Source organism: Poecilia mexicana, unplaced genomic scaffold (assembly GCF_051168715.1).
Source record: "Poecilia mexicana isolate PSO_F unplaced genomic scaffold, ASM5116871v1 scaffold_1, whole genome shotgun sequence".
NCBI lineage: Eukaryota > Metazoa > Chordata > Actinopteri > Cyprinodontiformes > Poeciliidae > Poecilia > Poecilia mexicana.
In genome coordinates this window covers 21,944,607-21,967,990 of record NW_028263370.1, presented here as the reverse complement: position 1 = coordinate 21,967,990, position 23,384 = coordinate 21,944,607, and the positions used below count along the sequence as shown (strand labels likewise).

The following is a 23,384-nucleotide window of genomic DNA, read 5'->3' as shown; positions in this document are numbered from 1 at the left end:
AAAACATTTACAAAAGCTTACTGCGCTTACAAGGTAGTCTGAAATGCTTAGCGTAAAAACCCTAGATAAAATAAATAGGGGAACAGACTGGGCGCACTATTTAACAAGAAACCGGTAGATTTTGTTTCCTTCTCTGTAAAACTGTAACCAAATATGCTGGAGCTCCACTTTCGTTGCTAGGTAACAGACGCAACTCTGCTGGGGTTGCTAGGTAACGGTAAATCGAAAGTCTCTTAATCAACCAGAGAACTTATTTTTTAAATTTCGTTTATTTAATGATTGACAAGCAGTTTGGAGCAAAAATAATAATGATTAAAAAAAGGTAAAACAAAACAATCACAGTCACGGTGTCGTCGATGCGCCACATTTAGGTCCCAGTTATGATGAGGAATCTACTCAGGGTTTAATACCAGACAGTAAAACACTGAACACACTGCAGGAGACAACTCAAGGCTGTGGGTGGAGGTTACTGGAAATATAATAAATCACATATTTAACAACAAATCACAGCCTCATCATGTAAAGATAGTATTTACAGACATCCTGCTCACAAACAACATGAAGAAAAGTGTTCAAATGATCCAACTGTTTCAGTTCAAGTCTTCTACTGACTAATTAATTAGTGCAGATGGTTTCATTATGCAGCTTTCTCCCAGCTGAACGGCCATTTTGTTCCAAAATAGAACCTGCGCAGGTGAAATATTCAGATATGTGGGATCCAAGATAAATATGACACATTTATTTAATATATTTGATCATAAGATATGATATATATGATCAGTCTTACAGAGGTACATAAATATAACTATTTACAAAACACAGAAACTATATATTCCTGTACCCTAAACACATATTTGTAGAAATGTGCAGCAACTTTTAATTTTCTCCAAATAAAATCTCCAGGATTGTGCTAAGTGATGTTTTCAGCACTGGTGACACAAATGTCATTAAAATGTGAATTTTTGAAGTTGTTTGTGGACAGGTCAGGTGAATTTGTCGATAAAATCCTTAAAAGGGTAAAATTAGAAGTTGGACCCTTAAAAACTAACCTAAACTTACAGATTTTAACAGCAAAAACAAGCAAAATCTTCTTATTGTTCTGCAAATATTTAAGGAGGATTGAAACTACAAAGCCTTCTCAGCACATTCTTCAAGTTGGACTGGAGGAAATTTTAAGAAATTTGAACTTTTAATCGACGGGAGTTTTTTTTAACTCATCAAACTGGTTAAACTGGTGCCAGCGCTTGTTCAGGAGCCAACAACCGATCAGATGATCATCAAAATCAGATGATTTAACTTTGATCGGCTCAAAATGAAGACTAGAAGAAATGGGACTTATTTGTGTTTAGTCAGATTTTAAACTTTGATTTTTGCAGCATATTTTATTCATGTTTTTTTTTTAAAAAAAATGTTATATTCCTGAGAAGGAATATAACAAGCATTGTTTTTCTTTTTGCTGGTTTGTTTTAATTAATGCATCCCAATTTATTGCAGAGATGTTGCTTTCATACTTTCAAACAGTATCAACACACTGCAAGAACAAAAACTCTTATGAAGTATTTTTTGTCTAGTTTCTAGTGCAAATGTCTTAATATTCTTAGAAGAAATAAAACTAATCTACAAGTAACTTTTCAGCAATTTATAAGAGCTTGTATTTAGTCAATAATTATTAATATTGATGAAGAAGTGCTGGTTCCTCTGGCAGATTATTCCACTCATGGGAAAAATATATTGTGCTCAGTAAAATAATCAAAAAGTGGAACTGTTACTTTTTCATCAATATTAAGGAATTATCGACTTAAAAAGGCTCCTATTTTTTGCTGAAAAGTTACTTGTAAGTTAGTTTTATCTTATTTTACGTGTACTAAGATATTTGCTTTGGAAACTATTTAAATTAAGTTGGCAAGGTTTGGTGTTTTGCTGCTGGTGGTTATTAGCTCCAAGTCGTTTTAAGTTAGAAATTTGGATTAAAACACAAAAATTATACTTTAAAGCTCCAGAAGGTGGTTAATTGAAGGTTTAAGGTTGTAGAAACCGTTTTGTGTATGAAGTTTACGAGTCTCCTTGTTTAAAACGAGACACTTAGCGAACTGATGGACAAGATGTTATATTGTTAAATCTTTCCTTTCAAGTGTTTATAAGTTAGTTAGAATTTATTCCACTGATTATCAAGCATCAAAGTTTAAGTGCTGGACTTTCCCACGTTTTAGAGTCCATTGTAACTACAAATTTGCTGATGACTTTCTTCCCGTCGTTCAAATATTTCATTGTTTTTAGCACCACAACATTGCTGCATTACTTGTGTACAAAACCTTATATAACAAGGGGTTACTTCATATCTAGTGCACATCATGAACTCGCAGCCCCGGTTTCCATGGGAGCTGCACATCAAGCTGCTCTAAACAACATCAGGACAAACTGCACTCTGTGTTCATCCAGGGAGCACAGCCTGTATTGCACATGTTGACGAAGTCTGCAGGAAGCAGCTCGCTGTGGCGGGCGGCGTCAGGCTACGCCCAGCGGCCGCTGGATACGAAGCTCCTGCTGAAGGAGAAACTGACGTCTGAACTCTTGTGTCTCCCCCAGGCGCCGAAAGGCACCACGATGATTGTGCTGTTGTCCTCCGTACCGTACTGCAGAGCCTGACACAGACGAGAACAGAGATTAAATAAGAAACAAATTGTAACTGCTGCTTTTGCAAGTCATATACCAAAGGTCTCCTTTAAAGTTTTCATTAGAAAAATTACTGAAATTTACTTAATTTATGCAACATGAATTTAGCAACGAACTGGGAAAAAAAAAAATACTGAAAATCTGTGACTATAAATCCATTTACATATATACAAGTGTTGATGATGCAGATAAATAAAATATATAAAAAATAATTAAAAATAAATAAATAAACAGAACTCCATCTAGTCATAATTCAGTATTCATAGCTGTTTTTCCCCATAGAGCATATTTGAAATATTAGAAAGGAATTCCAGCTTCAGACCATTGTTGTTGTTTTTGGCAGCCATTTTAGTTTTTTTTTTTTTTATTCCTTAGTTTTTATTCATTTCCAAATGTAATAGTTAAAAATGCAAAGAAGGATTTCACATAAAATCAAGCAAATCACAGACAATCCTGTTTGTGAACTGTAGTCAGAGGCTTCTTCAAATTTGCTGTAGTACAGTCTGCTACAGCAGATCCTTCCTGCCAACAGCATCACCATCTACAATCTACAAGAATTTGAATTAATATGAGTTACAACGTTTAATTTCCCTTTGGGTTTAATAAAGTATTCGAGTCGCAGCATATTATTGATTTCTCTTTATCTTTAGCAAAAGACCAGGAGCCATTTCCCCCTCTAGCGTTAGCCTAGCATGTTTTTTTTGTTTGTTTTATTTACCCAGAATTCCCTGCGCTGTAGTCCACTTCCTGCTTTTGGACGATCGGTCCACTAGATGTGAAACGTTTGGATTCGAACCGCCGCAGAGTTCACTTCAACTCAACCCAGAAATGGGTTTGTAGGTGGACCAGAATTTACGTTTTTGGTCCGATTGTGAATTCAAACCTCCCCAAATGAACTGGACTCTCAAGACAAATAAACTAGAGCACATGTGTCAAACTCAAGGCCCGCGGGCCATATGTGGCCCGCCATGTCATTTTATGTGGCCCCTGCAGCATTTTATAGGCCGACATTGACTTACAATAGGTTTTGAGCACGAATTGACTACAAACTACATCTCCCACAATGCATTCCAATTGTTACCAGCCAAACATTACGGCTTCTCGCCACTAGAGGGCAGCAGAGTCACCTCAAGGTCCTTATTGATTTTCCCAGCGAATAAAACTGAGACATCGACAAGCTAACATCAAAACGTCCAAGAAAAGAAAAATCGATTTACAAGTAAGACTGTGAATGAAGATGTGTGAGTTGGTGTCAGGGCGGCAGGTGGCGCTAGACTTTTTTTATTATCCTTAGCTTGACCGACAACATAAAAAAAAAAAAATCGGTCCTGTACTATTTTTATCCGTGAAATTACAATCATATTAACATCGGCTATTTAGTCGCATTTTATGCAGTTTAGTTAATATTCACCATGAATCCAGATCCCATCACAAATTAAGCAGATACATGCATCTACATTTTTCTCGTAGTGACAAAAACCACCCCAATAACTTTTAATAAATTAAATTAAGCGACTTCACTTAAATTAGCATCACTTCACCCGCTGGGGTCTGAACAACTTCCTCCTGGTTCCCATATGCAGAAAAATCTGCGCTAATTCATCAGTCAGTTGGATCTGTCTGATCCAAACGGATCAATTGAACTCTGTGAGTATTTTACCCTGTGTGATCCGGTGTGCGCTTTTACCAGGATTATTTATTTATTTATTTATTTTGCGTGGTTTCGCTTCTCCGAAACGGACAGATGTTACGTCTGCAGCTCCTCCAGAGCGCCGCTCTCCTGGGTAACGTGAGCCCAGAAGGCTCCATTTGTTAAATCCGCTGGATGAGTTTCTCCCAGCGTTTTCTAAGTCTTCACAGCAGCTGAGCCACGTCCGCAGTGGTTGAGCAGCGGACTGCGCATGTTACAGTCTGATTAACTTTTGCATCGTCATTTATTTCCTCAAGATAAACTGCCGGTTCCTCAAATGGATTAACACAACGTTGCATTCTCTTTAGTTTTCTCTGGTCTGTAATGGAGACTTGAATTTAACGGCCATTTCAACCAAAGGTTTGTAATGCCATTTTTTATTTGTAAGTATTGATTTTATTTTTTAGCCAAGCCTCTGTCTCTGCTAATGACATCTTCAATACATTTTTTGATCCCAGGCTTAGTTTATGGACTGAACAGACAGAAACAGTTACCATTATACATTTTGAACTGTTGATTTTATTTTTGAACCATTTTTTTTTAATTGTAAAATGTTGATTTTATTTTTGAACCATTTTTTTAATTGTAAAGTGTTGATTTTATTTTTGAACCATTTTTTTATTGTAAAGTGTTTTTTATTTTTGAACTATTTTTTAATTTTAAAGTGTTGATTTTATTTTTGAACCATTTTTTATTGTAAAGTGTTTTTATTTTTGAACCATTTTTTAATTTTAAAGTGTTGATTTTATTTTTGAACCATTTTTTTAATTGTAAAGTGTTGATTTTATTTTTGAACCCTTATTTATTTTTGAAGTGTTGATTTTATTTTTGAACCCTTATTTATTTTTGAAGTGTTGATTGTCTGAAAGACCTTACACATGAATTGCCCCATACGGGGTTTGAACCAACAACCTCAGCATTACCAGCACCGTGCTCTAACCTGCTGAGCTAACTCACCTACCTTACAAACTGTTGAGTTTCCATGGATTTAAGAATAACTTACATGATCTTACCACAATGAAGATTTGATAAAAGTGCTTATATTCCAATGTTTTTCACAACAACATACATAATATTTTATTTTCCAGAGATTTTGTATTTTGAAGTGTTGATATTATTTTTGAACCATTTTTAATTTTCAAGTGATTGTATTTCAGATATATTTTTTTATTTAATGTCTTAATTTTATTTTTGGACCATTTTTTATTTGTAAGTATTGATTTTATTTTTTAGCCATTTAACCAATTCTCTGTAGAACCATTTGTCTCTGCTAATGACATTTTCAAAACAGTTTTTTGATCCAAGGCTTAATTTATGGACTGTAATGTGAAATTAGGTACAAGTATAAGTCTGGCAGTTTGTTCACCAAGTTACTGTGCTCTCTGAGAGGATCTGTGGTATAAGTATTTGACATTATTTCATGCCCGTTATTAATCTCTAACAAAATTTGGATCATCTACCAAGAACAGTGGAAAGAGCATGAGTTTCTGTAGTGTAGTGGTTATCACGTTTGCTTAACACGCAAAAGGTCTCTGGTTCGAAACCAGACAGAAACAGATTTTGCATGTTCTCTCCATCACAGGTGTTTACTAAAGGTCAACAAGGGTTCTGTGGTGTCATGGTCTGTACTCTGAATCCAGGCGTCTGAGTGCAAGCCTTGGTTGAAATTTTCATGTGTTGCATCTCACATCATCAACTTTGGAACCTCAAACTGAAACAAAGCAGAGAAGTTCAGTTCCTGTAGTGTAGTGGTTATCACGTTTGCTTTACACGCAAAAGGTCTCTGGTTCGAAACCAGACAGAAACAGATTTTGCATGTTGTATTTATCACAGGTGTTTACTAAAGGTCAACAAGGGATCTGTGGTGTCATGGTCTGTACTCTGAATCCAGGCGTCTGAGTGCAAGCCTTGGTTGAAATTTTCATGTGTTGCATCTCACATCATCAACTTTGGAACCTCAAACTGAAACAAAGCAGAGAAGTTCAGTTCCTGTAGTGTAGTGGTTATCACGTTTGCTTTACACGCAAAAGGTCTCTGGTTCGAAACCAGACAGAAACAGTTTTTGTCGGTTATGCATCTCTTGGGGTGCAGTGAGACAACAAGAGCCTTCCTCTTTAGTGATGGTTCATTTGCCAATCGACTTCAACGTTGGCTTCTTTGAAATCGAAACTACTTTACTTCAATTACCAATTGGCAGTTCTATGGCGTAATGCACATGTGTCAAACTCAAGGCCCGCCGGCCACATGCGGCCCCCCAGCATTTTATAGGCCGATGATTGACTTAAAATAGGTTTTGAGCACGAATTGACTACAAACTACATTTCAACCAAAGGTTTGTAATGCGCTTCCTAACCAGACGCTCCAAAGCGTCCGGTCCGTAACTCTTCAACACGCTGTCAGCTCCCGGTCAGAAAGACGCATTTAGTTCAGAGACCATAAGATGATATTCAGAAAGGATTTAGTAAATTAATTAATTTCAGTTGCCTCTGAGACTAAATCTTTGCCTAAAGTCTATTGTTTCTGCCCATGTGACTTGTGTTTATCATTTGTTTGCTTACCTTTAAACACTGATTTAAATAATGTAATTTTTAAACTGAGCAGTAATTTTACATCCATGGAAACTCAAATGTAATATTTAAAACTTCAATACATAAAATCAGTTATTTAACAATATGAGGTGTTTAATTTATTTTTAACATTGTATTTTTATACATTTATGCTAGGGGTGCCCAAGTCTAGTTTTCCAGAGCTACCATCTGCAGCTTTAGATGCATTCCTTCTCCAACACACCTGGACCATTGACTCATTATAAGCCTCTACAGAACTGAATGAGGGAAGTCAACCTTTTGTCTGGGGTGTTTTAGCAGGGATGCACTCCTGATTTGTACCGTCAATGTGGCCCGTTGAGGGGGGCCAATATGCTGAAGTGGCCCTCGGTGAAACTGAGTTTGACACCCCTGAACTAGAGTTTGATTATAGATGTAATTCAGCCCTAATTAAAAACTTTTTTCCTTCAAACGTGCTCTGAGTTGCATTTACACACTTTCTGTTGCCTCACTTCTACGTTATTTTCAGCTCTGTGTTTGTCGATTACATAAAATCCTAATAAAACATCCTAAAGCTTGCAGATAAAATGCGAAACCATTCAGGAGGATTTGAATTTATTTCTCACCTGGTCAGATATTCTCTGCGCCGCCTCTTTGGGGTCGTGACACTGGTTGATGACGTTGCAGATCTCCTGGCTGTTCATGATGAAGTTGATGCCGTCCGTGGTCAGAGCCAGAAAGGAGTCATGGACATGATGCAGCTGCAGAAAACGGAAAGGTCAACTGGTCGTTATCTATAGACATGCTGCATATTTATGTTCACATCTGGAAATTTTATTATGCCCTCCAGTATTATGCATGTGCAAAAAGACGATTCTGTTACAAACCATCAAGATAAAATAATTCTGTTAAATCAAATCTAGAGATGTAGGTATGATTAATTCAGTGGATCAGAGAGCAAAGGGAACAATAACACAGAAAAGACGTTGAAAAATCAAAACCACTTGAATTCTTCTGTTTTCTCGCTCTTTCAGTCGGCTACGCTACACACAGACTTGTTACCGTAGCAACTGACTAAAAGCAGCTCTCCTAATGTGTCAGGATTTGACACTCAAACATTTCCCGCACGAAGAACAGAACATTCAGTCGGTTACAGTTTTTTGTTTTCAGGCTTGATGTTTACTTTGTGATTATTGATAAGTGATTGTCTGAACACAGCAGTGTGTGATTGATTAGCTAATTTAAACACCTGCCCTACTGACAATATGTCAGAAAGTTTGTGTGGGTCAACTTATGTATATTCTTTTCACTGAACCGAAACAACGCATTCCACATCACGTCTACGTGTCACGTTTGTCAAAGTCAAGCTAGCATAGCTGATCTACTTGAATCTTGTGTGCTATTTTTTTTAATTAAAACTTTTTCCTGACCTTGTGATCTAGTTATCGCAGTGTTGATGATTAGTAGTAAAGCTCTGCTTCCCTTTTGTGTTAATATATCACGCATACATTTAATATTTAGCATGTCACGTTGACAACTTGCTAGCCAAAATCAATGGTCGTCATCGTCCGTGAGCAGTTTATAATCCACCAGAAGGAGCTGGGCAACGTCATGCTGCAACACGACTATATGTGAAAGAAAACGGGTCAAATAAACTTGTGTTCTGGTTTCAACAAACTCTGGTTTTAAACGTACTGTGACTCTTTTGGTTTCTGGTTCAGCAATGACTCCCATCTTCTTCAGGTCAAAGTCTCCGATGCTGCGTGTCATCGCCAGCCGGCCGTTGACGTTTGGCTGCCCCAGGCTGTTCCAGGTGATGAAGCCCCCGCTTTTCTTTATCCTGGCGTAAACAAACAAGGTTTCTACTAAACATAGCATTAAAAATAGCAAAGTTGGCAACAGTGATTTACTATTGTTAAACTCATTTGTCTCTCAGATCATTGTGGTCGTAGAAAAGATCGGTAATTCACCCAAAACGAAAGCCATCATGGCAGCTCTTTCTGCCAAAAACTGGATGACAAAAGGTTTCCAGTCTGTTGCTTTGGTGCCAGTTACCCATTTTTTAAGCTATTTTATTGACAGAGACTTTATAGTTAATTTTGCTCCATATGTGACTTATTGCATGGAAGTATCGAACATGATTTGTTGTTTTATTTATTTTGGATAACTGACATGTCTTCCAATTCCAGTGTTAACTGTTCATCAGAATTTAAAGTTAATTGATGTTTGAGAATGTGTTCTTGCATTATTTCCATTATATTACTCAAATATAGTCTCAAAACAACAAATATTATCGTGAATCGCATTGACGTCTGGGATAATCCATCATTCAGTAAGGCTTACCTCTCCTTCTCGTCCCTTCTCTCAGGTGTGTGGTCAACAGTCAGCTTAAGAGCCTTGCCTTTGCGGCACAACATGGCGCGACTGTCCCCCACGCTGGCTACCACCAGCTCGATGCCGTCCCTCAGCAGCGCCACAGTGGCGGTGGTTCCCGCGTTCGTTCCCGGCCCTAAAAGACAAAGCAGGAACCGTCGGAGGCAGAACGACCCGATTCAGAAACACACAGAAGGTCAACGGTCACATGGCGTGTCGCACATCCACAGAGCAGAACGTAAACAAACGGGCTGAGGTTGTTTTAGACTCAGAGCAAAAACTACAGTTTACACAGTAAACACAGGATGTAAGTCACACATGCAGGTAGAACTGCTGCAGCACAACGTTGAGATCCGGAGTCATAGCAAAAATAAACCTTAAAAACAAATGGCACACAACATATTTATTATGAGTCCAGGCTTGTATAATAACAAACAAGCTAACCTAAAATGTCTGCTTTCTGCAGTAATTCTTCAATTATTAGTAAGTATAAAAGGGTACATATCAACTCCTTTTATAGGTATTTAATCTGAAAAACAAAAAAAGTGCAAACAAACATCAGTGATGTCTAATTCCTTAAGGGAAAACTATTTTAATCTGCTAAATAACAATATCTCACAGCGTCCTCCACAGTTACCGGCACCCCTGGTAAAATAAATTCAAGTACAAATAAATTAATCTTTTACTGAAATAACTTAAAGCCATCACAAAGTAGTCGCATTTTAAATTTAATTTAAATCTATTTTCTCTTACCCGTTTACCTATATGCCAATTGTTTTTTAATGTTTCTCACAAATTTCCCTACCAGAACAACAATAAGGTGATACAGATACAGTGGAAAATATATAGAGATTCGACCTTTAATTTAATTTCCAAAACTCACATAACTTTTCCATTCCAGTGTTATCCCCTCTTGGATGTTTTACTCCTTTAATGCTTGTGCAAATCAGTCGTGATCAACAAAATTTGGCTTTTTTGACTGAATAAAATACAAAAATATCCATTTAATGTCAAAGTGAAAACTAATTTCTACCAAATGACAGTGAAATTAAAAATAACATAAAATAAATGATTGTGTAAATATTCAGCCCTTCAAAATGAATAATTAGTAGATATCGGTAGATATTTTTTATGTCCATCTCCTGACTGATACTTTATAGTAAACTTTCTTCTGATTGTGACTGCTTTTGCAGATTAATCACAATCAATAAAATGTGGCTTTTTTGATCGAATAAAATACAAAAAATAATCCCTTAAATGTTAAATAGAAAGCTAATTTCTACCAAATAATGACAATTAAATAAAAATATTTAACATAAAATTATTGATTATATAAATATTCAGACCCTTAAAGTCAGAGGTGGGGGCTGTCAAAAAAAGTCACATTTACTTGATTACAACTGATTTGTAAAGTAAAAAGGGTAAAACATTCAAGAAGGTGAATGTTTGTATATAGGCAAGTGTGTATATATATATATATATATATATATATATATATATATATATATATATATATATGTGTGTGTATGAATACATTTTTCTATCTAATGACTGTTAATCATTGATGATGTCACGTTCGACAGACTAGACATTTTAAAATTATCTATCAAAATGAGTAAAGGGACACAACATTTTGTGAAAATGTACAGGTTTTGAGCTTTTTTTCTGCCACACAATGACAACTAATCTAATAAAATTTTAATTAAAACCCACCAAATGTTTTGAAAAGCTGTCTGAATTTTAACCTGCCCAAAGCTGTTTTTTTCTTCAGTCCAATTAGGAGGAAACGTTCTAAATCTGGGTGTCAGTTTGTTTGTTTAGCTTATTTTCATGTTTCTTTTGGTCATGAAAGTCTTTTGCTCATCGATTCACATTGTGCAAATGTTACAGAACAGAGAATTTTAACCACAAACGCTTCCAATTAATTAAAAAAACCCTTGTTGGTAAAGCGTGACATCATCAATTTATTTAAAAAATTTAGATTTTTAGATGAAAATGAGGTAAAACTTCTGCACTACCAGCTTATATTTTGCTCCTGCATGTTTTTACCAGCAGTGTCTTTAAGTGTGGAGTGCGCTGTGTGTTAAACATGCTGCATCTATTGAAGGTTTTTCACTAATGAGCTACTGAACATGTTGTACAGCTGGTCAAACAGATGCATTGTCTCACAGGAAGCATACACTTGGTAAGAGAAGAAAAAGAAAGAGGATTTAGAGAAAGATAGGGAACCTTCCAGTAGTCCAGGATTTAGGACCCGCTGGACTCTCCTTCAATATCTATCCTCTTGTCATCCACACTGGTACCAAGGGCCTCCAGCTCTGAGCTGGGTCAGCAGCTGCCGTAGATAACATGCACACACACACACAGGCATATTGGGACATTTCACACAGCGTGGCCCAAATCAGGCCACATAACACGTTTACTAGCTTTCACTGTAAGACATAATCTCTCTCTCGAACTGAATAGTAACTGACAAAAACTAACTTCAAGCAGCAAATGTGTAATTTGGTGTTTTAAGAGAAAGTTTGTTGTTTTTTGCACTGGATTATTTAACAGATTGGGAAAAAAAAAAATCTGGTAAAAATAGTTTAGTTAGTATTACACAGAGTTTTGATACTGTGTACATTAAAAAGAAATAAAGTCTTACAAGAAGACAAAACAAAATAAAGTCTGGTAAAACTTAAAAACAATTGTTTGGTTTTTCTTTTCCAGAAAGAAAAGTAAACCAACATCCAGAAAATGTGAAAAGTTTAAAATATATCTCAAAGCTGCTGTTTGTTTGTTTTTTTAAACAGTTACCATCTCGTGTCAGTATAATGAGAGACAGATAATCTGGGGAAAAAACTCTCCTCCATAAGCTACTATTGCTATCTGGAGAAATGCACCAAAAACAACCAATCAGAGCCGGGAGGTGGGTCTTAGTGCTGTCAATCGCACTTGTGTTCGTGCTGCTAAATGTATGAATGGCGGGAAAAACTATTTATTATTACAGAAAAACCATTTATCCGCCATCATTAGTAGATAAACAGCACTGATCAAGCTAGTTAGTGAATGCTAGCTAGCAATCGCATTCACTACAGATTCTGCTATCAGAAAGAGGCAACAGTGGAAGAGCGACACGTACACCAGAATGATTGACAGCGCTAAGATTTGCCTCCTAGCTCTGCTTGTTTCTAGCTAGCACGGTGAGAAGACGGAGCAGATGGATTTTTTTCACAGATTATCTGTTTCATATTGTTACTGACATGATGACAGTTTCATGCAGCAGCTTTAATGATAAAATACGTTTTAAAAGTTATCAGTTAGCTGTTGTTTACCACTTTATCACGGATCACCATCTTGTTCATGATTTTGGGCCGAGCTTCATCCTTCTGATCACACAATATTTTGATCTGTAGACCAGTTTATGATCGGCTCAGCTACAGCTTTGGAAACTGTAGCTATTCAATCATATTGGATGCTTTTTGGTGCAACCCATATTTTTAAATCTCCTCATTTGTTTTAATCACGATGAACTGCTAATTGAAATAATCGTCAACTAATTTAGTAATTGATTCAGTTGTTAACTGGAGTATACAGACTCGAAAAAGACAATTTAATGAAAGAAAAACATACTGAGAGCAGTATTTAAACCAAAACTGTTCAAACAAATTTACATTTTGCGTTTAAAATAATAAAAAAAAAAACCTTAATTTTTTCTGTTCTACCCAGAAATCAAGTGGCAACGTTTCAGCGTTATATTAGTGCCTTTTTATCGGACGTTGCCACTTGATTTCTGAATACCAACTAATCCTGACAAACAGATACTTTAAGAGAACATAAACATTTATTTTAAACAAAATTTCCACAAAGTTTGGCAAATAGTTTGTGTTGATAGAAAGTACAAACTACTTTAAAATTCTCACTTTTCAAAATCTTTAAAATGTTATCTAGTGACTGCAGCAATAGATTTAACATATAATAATTACTTATAAAGCTAATTAGATCAACATTTTTAATGTACATCAATTTAGCTGCCTAGATTTTCCTTTAAGTTGCTGCCTATATGCATATTTGAACTATTTCATATCTACTAAAGTTTGCACATTTCCCTCTTTTAATAGCTTGTTTGTTATTTAATAAAAATTAGGAAAGAAAGACCTCTAACTAAGATCTAAAACCTCATCACCTATGTAGGATAAGTACATTTGGTTTAAAAACAGGAGGAGGAAAAAAAGCACAATCCATGTTTAAAAATCGATACATGTGTTTTAATACAGTGTATAAGAAATACTTAAAGGAATATTCAAATAACAGTACCTACCATTTGGATAGAAGTGCAAGTGCTTTGCCAAAGCTTTGTCTACTTCTAGGAAAGCTTTCCTTAAAGCTGATTCCAGATTGTCATCTTCTGCCAGAACGTCCCTGAAAAAAGATTAGAAATACTATGACCAAAAATTTAAATTCCTCGATTATTTCCAATGACATTTGTGTGTAAAACTATAGACACGTTGCAGCGTGAAATCCCACCTGCATCTCCCTGCTGGAGGGCAAAAAACTGCTCACTGACGATGACTCCCGTTGGTTTTAGCTGTTATGAATATAATGTGCTAAATCTTAAATGTACGCCTGACATGTAAAGTAAAAAGGGACGCAGTGCTTTGCGACTGATTATCAACACTACGACAACTAGATAAGGTCATGAAAAAGGTTTAATTTAAAAAAAAAAAAAAAAGCAAAGAAGAGGGAAGTAGGACAGTTATGCTAGCTTGACTATGAGAACTGTAACATGTAGATGTGCGGTGGAATTTGGTGTGTTTCAGTTCAGTTAAAAAATAAACATACACACCAACTCTGAGAGATCATCAGCAGAGTAGGTGTTTAAATCAGTTAATCACCCACCGCCACGTTAGATTAGCTAAGAGCAGCGCTGGCTAATCTACCACAGCCATCACTTATTAGTAATCTCAAAATAAACATCAAGCTTAAAAACGTAACAATGTAATGGACTGAATGTTCTGTTCTTTGCATGTTTTTTGGTGTTGAATCCTGATACATATAATGGCGTTGTTGTCAGTTGCTATGGCAACAGGTTTGTGTGTAGCGTAGCCGACAAAAAGAATGAGAGAACAGAAGAATATGAGTGGTTTTGAAATGTTCTTCAATGTTTTGCTATTATCTCTTTGCTGTGGCTCATTGTACCAAATTAATAATACCTGTATCTCCAGGTTTCATTTAGTTAACGGGGTTGTTCTACCGAGGCACCGCAGCTATGAATGGCCGGTAAAAGAATCATCTTTTTGCCCTCCAGCGTTGTGTGCATGTGCGAATATTTCCAGATGTAGACTATAACATGAAACGTGTCTATATATGCGACTCCCTTACTGGATGAATTTCTTCATGTATTTTTCGCAGAAGTCGGCTGCTTCTGAGCCGCCGTGGCCGTCAAACACAGCGAAGTACAGGGTGTTTTCGTTCATCTGGGAGACCTGGAACCGGTCCTCATTCTCCTTGCGTTGGCCGATCAGGGATGCACACCCTACCTTAGACAGGCTAACTTTGGGAATGGGTTTGCCATAGCGAATGCTAGGGGGGAGCATGATGGGCTCGTCGATGCGATCATCCCAAATCCCAAAGGAGTCCCAGGTCGTAAGGCGGCCGCTGCTGTCTGGATCGAAGCGCGTGTTGCTGTATCGCCTCCCAGAAGGTCCATAAAGTTGTCTGCAGAACAATGGGAACACTGTTTTGTGGCTATCAAGCTGAAAGGGCCGCGGATCGAAAGTCTTCTGTAGCAAACCACTACGACTGATGTTAGAACCGCTGCACCTGACCAGGCGCACAAGGCAGGAAGCTGACATCACCCTGAAGACACTCGCAGAGGGAGGAGCGGGGGCGGAGGTGTTCACAGCGTTCAAAAACTGAAGAGAAACAGGAATGAAAAGGACGTAAAAATCTGTTAGGGCTGCGATTTAAATGAAATGTTTATAACATCGGTATAACATTTTGCACAATTAAAAAAAACACAAAACAGTTTCATCTTGCAAAGTTATTGAAAGATGTAGCATGTGGACACTTTGTTACCAACTTAGGAAAATACAAATATATAAAATCTGTCAAGTCACAAATGAGCAGATCTTTAAAAAAACAATACAGTTGCACCAATCACTGACTGAACAAGTTGAAGTTGTTTTTACATGTTTGTCCATGTAAAATAGATAGGTGGATAGAAGTGTGCTTTACTGGTGCAGAGTTATCAAACAAACTTGTATTTCAGTACATATATGTCTGTGTTTTTAAAAAAAAAGAAACATTTCAAGTGTAATCAGCTCAGTTTTTCTGCATCAGATCGGAGTTGGATAATACTAAACCTCAGATATTTATATCAGTATCAGAAGTGAAAAAAAGTGAATTGGTGCATCTCTACAAAAACAAGGCACACACAAAAAACAAGATCTTATCCAAAACACTACTTCTGCTACAGATGGAAACTCAACAATCTTGTTTTTACTATCTGGAGCAAAACCAGAGTAAAATATGGGAATGAAAGCATGGTTAAAGAAAACACAAATACATGCCTGAGAGCAATGAAAAGGTAAATAATTGACTCAATGCAAAACATTTCCAGAAAATCCCAAGAACTTTAAATGACCGGAGCAGCAGCCAGAGGTAAAAATTATGAACTGATGTTGATATAAGGTTATTTACTTTTCCAGAAAGTATGCTTGCTTGTGTAAATTTGAAATATACATTCAGCAACTCCTTTAACCCAAAGCAACCAGTGGAGCAGAAAAAAAACAATACTTTGTAAAGTAAAAACTCCTGATATGAATGTGTTAACTGACAGGAAATTATTAAACAGTACCAGTCTATAGGTCTTAATTTTTATCAGATCCTTTCTCAAATTCCTGTACACTGAGGCAGGGCAAGTTGCACCTCCATTTTATCACAATACGTAGTATTAGAGTGTACTACATAATGTGAACGATGAACATGAGTTCTTTTACATTTATATCTGAGTTTAGTTACATTGATTACAATTAACACAAGAAAGACTCTTAATAATAATGGGAAAACATTTCCGCATGCAAATTAAATGGTCTAAACTGAAATTCAACACTTGTAATCCAGAAATGAACGCCTCTAAATGATGCAATAACATAGAGATATGACAAACTGTTGTCAAATACGATGTTTTTAGCTGTACTTTACCATGTAATGTCGCCAGATAACTCTAAACTGGACAAGCTCCACTTAAGATTAATAAAAACTATATTCGTAAAACCTAATCGAATGATTAGTTTTACGAATATGTATACGTTATGAACATGTTATGAAATCTCTACTTTGTTTTAGCTTTCGCAAAGAGAACAAAAGCATCGCGAAACATAAACGTTTTTCCAATTAACCTTCCGTAAGTGGAATTGTTGAATCCAAGTTTTAACATTTTAGATATTTTAGCTTTTCAACCAGAGTGGAAATTCCATAAATACCTCTGTGCTGAATCAGAAGCTAACTACGTTATTTCGCTAGCTGCTATTATTTACAGTTTAAATGTTTAGTGATTACTACGTAATAGTATTATTTCATGCCTTTGATAAAATTATGATGCCTTTAATAAAGCAGCAAATAAAAGGAACTAAAATAGTGAGACGCGTCAATAAAAAAAAATCTGTCATTTTCAGTCTTACCGTTAGCTAGCTTAGCGAACAAGCTAAGTGGCTAACTTTAGCTTGAGATACGCAGTTTATATAAAACACACCAACATCACTACTTAAAGTCTCATGTTGTGTATTAAAAAGTCATACCTTGGATTTATTTAAAAATAGAAGTGTAGAGTCGAATCCCTGTGTTTATTTCCAAAAGCGCGACTGAATGAAAACAGAGTGAAAAACGTCCTCCGCCCTCTTCTTGGTATTATCAAACAAGGCCTCTCTGATGTGACCGCGCCAATCAGCTTTTAGTTCGTTTCACGCCCCGCAAACAGCGCTTTCGATTGGTCCAACAAGTTATAACTGCAACGGCCATCCACAAATCAAAATGCAGCGTCTGTTGTATGTTGCAGACAGTCAAAAAATGGGGCTTTGTACCACGAATGAATTAAGTTTATGTGACAGCAAAAGGCTGTCCTTTGTATGTATCTCTATTTACCTGACTTTATTTTGAGTTTGTTAGCAGTCCCAATGTGGACCAGCTGCCTGTATTTACTATCCAGAACTGCCTAAATACCTTTTATGTAATTTGAGAGTTGACTGCTTACTTTAGTTCTCCTTTTACCCTGCAGGAATTTAAGGTTAAACCAAACCAAACCAAACCAAACCAAACCTGTTTGTGCATTTTCGTTTTACTACGCAAAACTGCCCTGTGGCTTTGAGACTTTTTGTCAAGTTCCTCAAATTTCTTGGAACCTGTCAGTTAAAATGTGTTAAAATCTGTAGAAGTCATCTTCTACTGCAGTAACATAATCTCATTCTGAAAACATTTTGATATATTTAAAATGTGATTTAAGTGCATTACTTTAAGAAATGTCTATTCTGAACTAAAGTGGCTCATTTGTTGGTACTGTAAGGCAGGCCTGGGTGACAGTAACACAGTCACTGTATATAGGGAGAACAGGCATGTCTGCAGTGATGTAGTGGTCTGTTGTAGTGAAGAGAGAGCTTGACTATTGGTTTACTGGTTGGTCTACGTTCCAACACTTATTTGTAATCATATTTACTAGTATCATGTCATGACATCCTACTTCACAGGTTAAGGTGTCAATAGGAAACTTTTGTAATATACAGTCAGCACTTTACAGACATTGCTGTGTGTTTTTGTTGCTGCAGACCTCTTGCCCAGTTTCTTTTCTGTTTTCTTCTACTTTGAAGCAAAATCCTGCTCTGTTGTCCCATACTTTATAATTATCTTCACTATTTTCTATTGTACATCTAATTGTCTTTTGTACCCGCCTCCTGACTGATTCCTCTTCACACTGACATCCCTCTGCTTTGAAAACTTTCTGCAGAATGTGGCATTTTATATCCACAGTATGTTGAGTGAGAGAAGACTTTGGGTAAAAAGTGGGACCCATACGGGTCCTAAATCTGTTGCACACTGTTGGACTGATAATCCTAATACCTATTGGGGGGACGTAGCTAAGCCCCAACTGCTTCTACTGATATGGGGTGTGCTGCAAAATATATTGTAAATATAGTCATGGCAGTATTATTGTGTGCAATATTCATACTATATGGAGTGCAGTAGTTCGTGGCTAATATATTTTCAGTGTTACAAACTTTTTTTCCCCTTAAATTCAGAGCATAAATGTAATATTTAGCAGGTAGTACCCATCATAGTTTGGAGCTTAAATTCTAATTTATGAAGCAGCATTTTATGTAAACTTGTATTAAAAAATATTTGTGACATATTTTTGTTGCTTTGATGGGTAACTGTGGAAACATTACCCACCCTGTTTTTACAACGTGGAGCAGCTAATTAGCATTATAATAATAATAATAATAATAATAATAATAATAATAATAATAATAATAATAATAATAATAATAATAATACCTGAACTATGACCCCAAGTCCCAAAACAGAAGGCATCGTTTCTCGAAGATATTTGGTTTATATAACAACATATAATCTCACTATGTGATGAATAAAACGGTTTTAGGATTTGAGTAAAGCAGAATTGAAATCAATATAAAGGCCACAAAATTTCAGTTTTTAATAATGCCTGAACTTCCGGTTCAGCGGACCAATCACATCATTCCAACTTCTGAGGCGTTCGATGACGTAAGCAGCTATAGCACTTCCTCGTTTGTTTTCTGAGCTGCACACCAGAAGCCAAACGCCCCTTTCTCAGCATGCATTTGTCAAGGTGAGAAAAGCGATTGTGCGATTTAGAAAACATTATTTCTCTCATAGCAACCGTCCAGGTGAGGTTTCAAACAGAAGCGATATTAAGATTTCTGCTGGTTTTCAGCTCCGCTGTAGCTCGCAGCTCAGTTAGCTGGTTGGTTAGCTGGTTCTATTTTGGTTTTTACTACTAAAATAAAGCGATATCGGTGGGCATAAGCAGATGTTTTCATTATAGTTGTTTATAATTCATTTGTTTGCGTAAAATCTGTTATGACTGAGAGTTGGAGGGGTTATAATGCACAAATAAAGAGCTAAAGTTAGCAGCTAGCCAAGCGGAGTGCTGTAATAATCCTCTGAGATAATAAACATGAACTGAGACAGATTGATGTTAGAGAGGTTTGTTTTTTGAGGACGAGGATGTTGCGATGACGGTTTCTATATAACTGAAACTAGTGGCAGTTGCTATTTTTTATGGATCGATTTTACTGCAGTTATAGCTGAAATCAAAGCATTTAAATCATGGTGAAAATTACAGAGAAATTGATCTTTCATTTATTTTTTTGATAATTTTTTAAAAGATTTTTTTGGTACTTAATACATAGCTTTTCAGGAAGTGCAGAACATGCAGCTCATGGGTAGGGAATTGAACCCCTGACGGTTGCGAGGGACTGTAGCCTCTGTTTTTGGTTTATTTTGATAATATCAATGATAAGTTACCAAAATGATAAGTTCCCCAAAATGCCTCCAGAAATTTTCTTTATATCAAAATAATAAAGCATTTGTTTTGGTTAGTTAACAAACCATTCATGCCATTAAACCTGCCAGAATCCACAATTTCGTATCTTAAATTATAGTAGATATGAGCAGAAAGCTACACTTTGTTTGCTTTAGGAAACTCCCAGAACCAAGTTTTCACTGTATGATAATCTTGAGTAAAAATACCAAAGCAACGAGTCAAAACCAAAAGATATAACATGTAATAAATTATTTAAGTGCTTTTATTTACCAAAAAGCCTACAATTATTCCTACAACTGCCTCAAACACTAAATATATTTTCAGTGGTAACTGTCTTAGGACAGTACAGAAGCACATCCTCAGTCATCCAGTCATAGCTACTGTTGGAAGTACAGCCAATCAGCACCAAAAAATAAATGCTGCTTCTGGATTGGCTGCTTTGCAAGCTGCAGCCAACATCTTGTGAGTTAGAATAGTTAACGTGTAAGACCACAGAGAATATATATTGATGTAGTTCAATCTATTAAGGTAAAAACAGTATCTGGGAGTATTTGTTTTGTTTTTCACAGAGAAGTTGGCCCAGATTTCCTTAATTCTGGGAAATCGGCCGATACTTATCTACCTCTGCAAGAATGTGAACATTGTATTCTGCCAGAAAATTACAATTGATGCACTCCTGTTTTTGTGTACACTGTAAAAACACAATATCTTACAAAGTATTTTTGGTCCAATTTCTAGTGCAAATATCTTAGTCCACTTGAAACAAGACAAAACTGTCTTACAAGTAACTTTTCAACAAGGCATAGAAGCTTGTTTCAAGTCAGTAATTATTTAATATTGGCTTTAAAGAGTATTATTTCCACTATATTTTGATTAATAACAATGTATTTTTTCCTATGTTATAAGTGAAATAATTTACCATCAATATTAGGGAATTATTGACTTATTTAATTATTAGGGAATTATTGACTAAAAACAAGCTCCTATATCTTGCTGAAAAGTTACATGTAAGTTAGGTTTGTCTTATTTCAAGTGTATTTATATATTTGCAATAGAAATGAGAAGTAAATCTTGGTAAGATTTCGTATTTTGCAGTGATGTTTCTATCCCCAATATTTGCTAATAAACAATAAGCAGTCACAAAAATTTAACATTATGACATTAACAGCTTTTAACTAAACATCTGGTAACAGCGTAGAAATGGAGTTGAAATCATGATTCATTCTGGTTTCATTAATTTAAAACTGATGTTTCTGCTTTATTCTATCAACAAGCGTTCCTAAATCAAATCCCTGCTTTCTAACTGAAGAGCCGTCATTAACTAGCAGGCGATATCCCACTGAAGATGATGACTCGTTCCTGCTGTTTTCCCAGGGTTGGAGTTTACATGAAGAGGAGAAAGCGGGGCTGATCTGAGGCTTGAACAGAATCGTCTCCCTCCATCTGGCCCTCACTCTCTCCGCCTCTTCAGACTGCTGCTCATTTCCTCTCCTTTCATCAGCATGCTGTGCTGGGGGAACGCCAGGGATGGGCAGCTGGGCATCGGCGCGGAGAGGAACCCCGCGTTTGAGCCCAGGAGCTGCCATGTGTTCAGCGGGCGGGGACTGAAGGAGGTCGCATGCGGAGGGCAGCACACGCTGTTCCTGCTGCACGACGGCAGCGTTTACACGTGTGGCTCCAACTGCTGTGGACAGCTGGGCCACAACAGAGATGGGACGTCCCCAGGTAAGCTTTTGTTCTGCAGCTTCAGTGCTTTAAGCTGCATCATCCTGCAGAGCGACACTGTGGAGAGGCAGCAAAGCCAACTGAAGAATGCGGGGAAACATGGAAAGAAGCAAAGATTTTTATTTATTCATGGGCCTGTCACAATAAACTGTAAACCAGTTAATTGCATAATAAATTAAAACAAGCTCAATAATCTCTATTTGCGAGAGTTACTAGTTTTCTTTTTTTTCTTTATTTCTACCTAAACCTGGATGACCCAAGTCTTCAGTTTGGTCTCAACTAGTCTTTCTTTTGAAGGACAGTTTTGTTTACAGAGACTTCATAATTCACTTTATTTGTTGTTTCAGTTGTTTTGTTTATTTTTCCATATTTAAAATGTCTTCCAGTTCCAGCGTTAAAGTTCATTAGGAGTTAAAGCTTGAGACGGTGTACTTGCATTACTATGCATAATCATCATATTACATGAAAATTGTCTCAAAACAACAATATTATCGTTTATCACAATAACTTCCGGGACAACTTTTTGTCCTGCAGAATTTGTGGACAACTATGCCTAGTTATGGATGAAAGTATGTGGTGTGAACTAAAAACAAATTCTTTCTTTCACATATGATTTTCCTCCTGGGAATGTAGGTGTATTTAAAGCCACACCCAAATTCACAGCAAACTTTAGTTAGTGCTGCAAACTGCTGAGAAAGTTTGGAAATTTCCTCGAAAACTGAAGGAACCCTGAGGCACCATTTGTACAGGCAGGTTGGAGAGCCTGTTAGTGAAAGCTTTCCTATCTAAAGCAGAAACTGGAGTGGTGGGCTGTATTATAATAGTAGTACATTATTATAATTTGTACAGAATTTCTTTTTGAACATCAGAAGCTGTTGCATATTTAGGATTCATCCATTTCTGCTAAGCTTCTTTGTTAAAGTCTGCAGCTGAAAACAACACAGGAAACAAAGAGTAACTGCTTGTAATTATCGGCTCTGCTTTTCTTCTCATTTCCTGAACTTCCTGCTTCTACTTCTGAGTGAATAGCAACGCTCTGGAACAGTTTAAATGCGTCTATCATAGATTTTATAGAACAATCTTCTAGCAGCAGGATTTCTAAATTCCTCACATGGGTTGGGTTTATGAGGGAGCCCAGAAAGGCTGCAGGACAGGCTGAACGTTTTGGTTTGTTTGGGAGGATTTAGCATGTTTATATACTGTTCTTCAAGTTCAAATGGAGAGATGTAGTACTTCTACATTTTCCAAAGACTTTAAAAGGAACTGTTTGGAATTTATAGTGTTAAATTTTTGTCTTTTTAACTTTTGTAATTCCTTGTTTACACTGAAGAGGTTTAACAGGACTGCTGATTTCACAGTTCTTGAGTTTCTTTAAAGCTGCAGAATGTAGCTTTTATAAAAAACTTAATCTTTTAAATATTTGTTAACGCTGTCACCATGTTGTGAAATCATAATATAAACAGATAATCTGTAAAAAGATTGATCTCCTCCACCTCCTCTCTGAGCTAGGTGGAGGAGATCATCTGAAGAAATTCACCGCTCCCATTCAAAAGCAACAAATCAGTCAGAAGGCTGGTCTTAGCGCTGTCAATCAACACGGTGAACACGTTGCTAAACGTGGTAATCGTGGAGAAACAACTTACCGTTCCAGGAAAACCATTTATCTGTTGTCATTGGTGGCTATGCTAGCTAGCTTTAGTCGTAACGCACATGAGCATGATTGACAGCGCTCAGACCCGTCTCCTGGCTCTGACTGACTGTTTCTAGATTGCGCTGGGAGAAGGCAGAGGAGCTGACTGCTGCATTGCTGTGACTG

The 23,384-nt window shown here is 36.6% G+C and overlaps 2 protein-coding genes and 3 non-coding genes across 6 annotated transcripts in view; 4 read left to right on the top strand and 1 right to left on the bottom strand.

The window, feature by feature from the left end:
* Positions 1-250: 250 nt before the first annotated feature.
* ppm1kb (protein phosphatase, Mg2+/Mn2+ dependent 1Kb) lies at positions 251-17,284 on the bottom strand. The gene is made up of 7 exons (XM_015005048.2): positions 17,067-17,284; positions 14,647-15,179; positions 13,586-13,686; positions 9,253-9,418; positions 8,605-8,749; positions 7,536-7,670; positions 251-2,642 (listed from the first exon to the last, which is right to left on the bottom strand). Exons 2-7 carry the CDS (start codon positions 15,117-15,119, stop codon positions 2,511-2,513), a joined length of 1,152 nt encoding a protein of 383 aa, XP_014860534.1. The 5' UTR covers positions 15,120-15,179; positions 17,067-17,284; the 3' UTR covers positions 251-2,510.
* trnav-aac (transfer RNA valine (anticodon AAC)) lies at positions 5,847-5,919 on the top strand. The gene has a single exon. It is a non-coding gene; the product is annotated as a tRNA-Val (tRNA).
* trnav-uac (transfer RNA valine (anticodon UAC)) lies at positions 6,098-6,170 on the top strand. The gene has a single exon. It is a non-coding gene; the product is annotated as a tRNA-Val (tRNA).
* On the top strand, positions 6,349-6,421 carry trnav-uac (transfer RNA valine (anticodon UAC)). Its single transcript has one exon. It is a non-coding gene; the product is annotated as a tRNA-Val (tRNA).
* Positions 17,285-19,037: 1,753 nt separating the features above from the next.
* herc3 (HECT and RLD domain containing E3 ubiquitin protein ligase 3) overlaps positions 19,038-23,384 on the top strand; it is a 34,154-nt gene continuing 29,807 nt past the window's right edge. For both annotated transcript variants that reach the window (XM_015005052.2, XM_015005050.2), the window contains exons 1-2: positions 19,038-19,126; positions 21,218-21,568. In XM_015005052.2, the coding sequence (XP_014860538.2) occupies positions 21,346-21,568 (223 nt within the window). In that variant the 5' untranslated portion in view covers positions 19,038-19,126; positions 21,218-21,345. The remainder of the gene's footprint in view (positions 19,127-21,217; positions 21,569-23,384) is intronic.

Coding starts and splice junctions, on each gene's coding strand:
- ppm1kb (XM_015005048.2), bottom strand. CDS start 15,119: ATGTCAGCTTCCTGCCTTGTGCGCCTGGTCAGGTGCAGCGGTTCTAAC. Junction 9,419..13,585: donor CTTGCACTTCTATCCAAATG/GTAGGTACTGTT, acceptor TTTGTCTTTTAG/GGCCGGGAACGAACGCGGGA. Junction 8,750..9,252: donor AGAAGGGACGAGAAGGAGAG/GTAAGCCTTACT, acceptor TGTTTACGCCAG/GATAAAGAAAAGCGGGGGCT.